The 2,642-nt window shown below is 46.3% G+C and overlaps 1 protein-coding gene across 1 annotated transcript; it reads right to left on the reverse strand.

Annotated features, from left to right (window-relative positions):
• Nucleotides 1-648: 648 nt before the first annotated feature.
• LOC127328386 (uncharacterized mitochondrial protein AtMg00810-like) lies at nt 649-2,417 on the reverse strand. Its single transcript, XM_051354990.1, has 2 exons — nt 2,259-2,417; nt 649-1,626 (listed from the first exon to the last, which is right to left on the reverse strand). The coding sequence occupies exons 1-2, from the start codon at nt 2,415-2,417 to the stop codon at nt 649-651; spliced, it is 1,137 nt and encodes a 378-aa protein (XP_051210950.1).
• Between the last annotated feature and the right edge of the window lie 225 nt (nt 2,418-2,642).

Here is a 2,642-nt window from a genome sequence, read left to right on the forward strand (position 1 = left end):
TAAGTTCCCCTATTTCTGTGGCGCACCAGCTCAAGTGCGCCACAGAATCAACAACTTCTGTGGCGCACCGGAGCAAGTGCGCCACAGAAATAGTTATTTCTGTGGCGCAGCAGGCCTTGTGCGCCACAGAAATACCTACGCTAATAATTGGGAGTGCCAGGATGTGGGCCCCACATAGTTTCTGTGGCGCACGGTTCAGCAATGCGCCACAAAAATAAGCTATTTTTGTGGCGCACAGAGTCTCGTGCGCCACAAAAAAACTTTCTGTGGCGCAGTTTTCTTGGTGCGCCACAGAACTAAGCTCTGCCTATAAGGGTTTTCCTACTAGTGCCAGGTTCATTAAATGAGTAGCATAGGCGTATACTACTAGGCCTTAAGCCGTATTCTGAATTAAATCTGCCTTTATGCTGTTTATTGTTAGCTTGTCCACAGATCACAAAGCACCATATCAACGTGCAGATATCATGGAGGGGCGTGGATGAGAGCCAAAAGTCCGGGTCATGGAAAAGAAGCCCTACTTGGATGATTTTCGAGATAGGGGTGATGATCTATTTATATGAGGACACAAGGTCGGTTTACAGAGTTTGTTACAGAAACTACTCGACAATGTAATGAATACAAACTACATTGTCTAACACCCTCCCTTAATCACAACTTACTCAAGTTGAGATTATGTCTAAACTCTGTAAAGCTCTTCACAGGAAGTGGTTTTCTAAACCCATCTGCAATCTGATCCTTTGAAGGTATAAACCGAACTTCTAGCTTCTTGCTTAACACCCTTTCACGAACAAAGTGAAAATCTATCTCAATGTGCTTTGCTCTTGCATGAAACATTGGATTTGCTGATAGATAAGTGGCTCCTAGATTGTCACACCATAAACATGGTGTTTGCATCTCTTTTACTCCGAGTTCTGCAAGTAAAGACTGTACCCAAATTACTTCTGCTGTTGCATTGGCCACAGATTTATACTCTGCCTCTGTACTAGATCTGGATACTGTTGCTTGTTTCTTGGCACTCCATGAAATCAGATTGGGTCCATAAAACACAGCAAAACCTCCAGTTGAGCGACGATCATCCACACAACCAGCCCAATCAGCATCAGAGAAGGCACTAAGAAGTGTGGATCTTGACTTCATAAATGTAAGACCAAAACTCAGAGTATGACTCACATATCTCAAAATACGTTTGGCAGCAGTCCAATGTACTGTAGTAGGAGCATGAAGATACTGACAAAACTTGTTCACTGCAAATGAAATGTCTGGTCTTGTAAGGGTGAGATACTGTAGCGCACCTACCATACTTCTGTAATTTGTACTATCCTCAGGACCCAACATATCTCCATCTTGGGCAGTTATCTTCTCAGACGATGACAGAGGAGTAGGGACACCGGAGCATCCTGTCATATTAACCCGAGCAAGAACGTCCTGAGCATATTTTGCTTGATTCAGTACTATGCCATCACTTACTTTATGCACTTCAATTCCCAAGAAGTAGTGAAGATCACCAAGGTCTTTCAATGCAAACTTTTTACTCAAATCTCGTAGAAGAGCATCAGTTGCACTTTGAGACGAGCTGGCGACTATGATATCATCAACATAGATAAGCATAAAGATGGTGACATGTGACTTGCGATAGATGAACAAGGAAGTGTCAGACTTAGAAGCAAAGAAGCCAAAGGCAATTCACTGAGCACTTAATCGAGAGTATCATGCTCGAGGAGCCTGTTTTAGTCCATAAAGCGCATTGTCAAGTTTGCACACATAATTCATTCTCCCCCTGTCTTCATAACCAGGTGGTTGTCGCATATAAACTTCCTCTTCGAGAACACCATGAAGAAACACGTTCTTGACATCCAACTGTCGCAAAATCCATCCCCTAGATACTGAAATAGCCAAGACAAGTCGAACAGTTGCTATTTTAACAACAGGACTGAAGGTGTCTTCATAATAAATACCATAGCGTTGCTTGAAGCCCTTGGCAACGAGACGAGCTTTCTATCTGTCAATAGAGCCATCTGCCTTACGCTTTACTTTATATATCCATCGACAATCAATAACATTGGTGGCTGTATGTGGAGGAACAAGCCGCCATGTCTTATTTTTCATGAGAGCACTATACTCTTCGTTCATTGCATTGGACCAATTTGGATCACGTAAAGCTAACTGGAGAGTAGCCGGCTCCTCTGTAACAGCAGACAGACCCCAACGAACCGTGCCATCAGTATACTGCTTGGGTTTTTTTATTCCCTTTGACGCACGAGTAACAGGACGAGGTCCAGCAGATGAGAGCTCACGCCGAGGCGGAGCAGAAGATCCCGGTGCAGGAGAATTGGAGCCGGCTGCCCAGATGCATGTGCAGAGCTGGGCCCTGTCTCCTCTGTCCGGGCAGGAGACGCGGCAGGTGATCCGGTGTGCATGCTAGCCGAAGAAGACAACGGCTAGGAGCTTGAATGCGCCGCAGAAGATCCAGGGGCGCGGGGACCAGGGCGGGCAGGCGGGGAGGTCGCGCCACGTGCCGTCGCACTAGCGGGAGAGCGCGCTGACGCGCTGCCTGAGCTGTCAGGCGCATGATCCGAGGAGGATCCGGCGGATCCTGATGCTGATTGCGTCAGGGAATCTGTCTCGTGTTCTGTGCTGCTGTC

This window comes from Lolium perenne, chromosome 2 (assembly GCF_019359855.2).
Source record: "Lolium perenne isolate Kyuss_39 chromosome 2, Kyuss_2.0, whole genome shotgun sequence".
NCBI lineage: Eukaryota > Viridiplantae > Streptophyta > Magnoliopsida > Poales > Poaceae > Lolium > Lolium perenne.